Source organism: Carlito syrichta, unplaced genomic scaffold, assembly GCF_000164805.1.
Source record: "Carlito syrichta isolate Samal-C Ts95f unplaced genomic scaffold, Tarsius_syrichta-2.0.1 Scaffold89967, whole genome shotgun sequence".
NCBI classification, from domain to species: Eukaryota; Metazoa; Chordata; class Mammalia; order Primates; family Tarsiidae; genus Carlito; species Carlito syrichta.
In genome coordinates, this window is record NW_007034063.1 from 29,675 (window position 1) to 31,251 (window position 1,577).

The 1,577-nt window shown below is 61.4% G+C and overlaps 1 protein-coding gene across 1 annotated transcript in view; it reads right to left on the reverse strand.

Moving 5' to 3' along the window:
* Positions 1-1,577, reverse strand: part of SIPA1L3 (signal induced proliferation associated 1 like 3) — a 125,380-nt gene that overhangs the window by 4,514 nt on the left and 119,289 nt on the right. The window contains exon 20 of the mRNA XM_021712493.1: positions 1,312-1,447. Within this exon, the coding sequence (XP_021568168.1) occupies positions 1,312-1,447 (136 nt within the window). The remainder of the gene's footprint in view (positions 1-1,311; positions 1,448-1,577) is intronic.

Sequence of the window (1,577 nt, forward strand, 5' to 3'; positions counted from 1 at the left end):
GGATTACAGGCTGAGCCACCGAGCCTGGCTGCCACTGTGGTCTTTGGGAGTGCTGCACTGTTCCCCACTGAACAGAGGAGGGAGGCCGGGCTCAGGCAGGGGATGTCGCTCACCCAAACGCTCGTGCTGGGGACCTTCGGCCTGTGGCTCCTCCCCTGTCCAGCTTCCCAGCCTTGGGGCCCGCAAGGCCCTGCAGAGGGGAGTGCTCAGCCCCACCCGCGTGGTGACGGGGTTGAACAAGGCCCTGCTGGAGGCAGTGGGAACACAGTCCGTGGGGGTGGGGAGGTGCCGTGGCAGATCAGAAGGGAGCAAGGCGTCTCAGCCCTCCTGTCTCCCCCCTCTTCCTGCCTCCATGCTCCTGCAGCTACAGGGAGAGGCGGGAGGGGACGAGAGGAGGTCTAGGAGGTCCAGGAGTGTCTCAGGGGCCCTGGTCCTGCCTTCTCCCCTACCCACCCTGCTCTCACCCGCACTAACGCTGTCTATTTCTTGTGGTGGGCCTGCATGTGTGGGGGAGGCTGGCTTTTAAAGCCAGGGTGTGAAAAACAAGAAGAGTCCAAATTACCCTCAAAACTGGCTTCAGTTGCCCACGATACACAGTGCACGGATTGTCGACGCAGAGCCCTGCACAGCGAGGTGTGCAGATGAGTGTGAAATGCACTATTTAAATCTTTGTACAGGCAGAACGTGCCATTTACATCCTCTCTGCCTCTTTTTAATTTTGTTGTCTGCCAAGCTAGTGCAGTCGAATCCGTTGCACTAGATGTGAGAAACCGTGCGTGCGCTGACAAATGCGAGATGTCTGTCCCCTGTCCTCCACCCTCCCCCACGAAGCCTGCTGAGGGCCAGGCTTGGCCTCTGTGGCCGCTGGGTCTCCGGACAGCCCAGCGCAGGACTGCTGGGATGTGAAAGGGAGAGGCAGGTGGAAGTCTGCAAGATTCAGGATCTGCAGAGGAGGAGCCCGAGGCGCAGACAGGTGGGCGAGGGCGGCACCGCCGGGGGCTGGGGACGCTACTTAGTGTTTCCAAGTTGGAAGTGAAATGACTATGCGAGTACCAGTTCCAGCGCCGTCTCTACTGGACCGGACCGGGAGGTCTGTCAGGATGGGGCAGCGTCTTGGTCACCGCCGGTGCTGGCATATGGCTTGGTGCAGTGTAATCACCCCCCAGTCTGTCAGCGAGCGGAGAAGCTGCTCCCCCAGCTCCTGCCCAGGAGTGGGGACCCCGGCAGCCACCTCTCGTGGGTGTCCCTCACTGTGCAGACTTGCCGCCGGTCACCCTGCCGGGCCCCTGGACGTTCCCAGGGAAGCCTCACCTCATGGTCGGGGTGGTCCTGGGGGTTGGAGGCCCCCTCTCCAAGCTGAGGTGGCTGTGGACAGGACTGTGTGCAGGTGGGATGTCCGGGCTCAGAGCTGGGTCGTTCAGGGAGAAGAGTGAGACGGCTCTTTGCACTGCAGGGAGAGAGGAGGAAGGGACGGTCAGCAGGGCTTCCAGCTTCGCCCCCCAGACTGGCCTCGCCTCTCCCCGCATCCCGCCCAAGCCTCCAAGTGCTTCCAATCGCACTTTTTTTTTTTTTTTTTT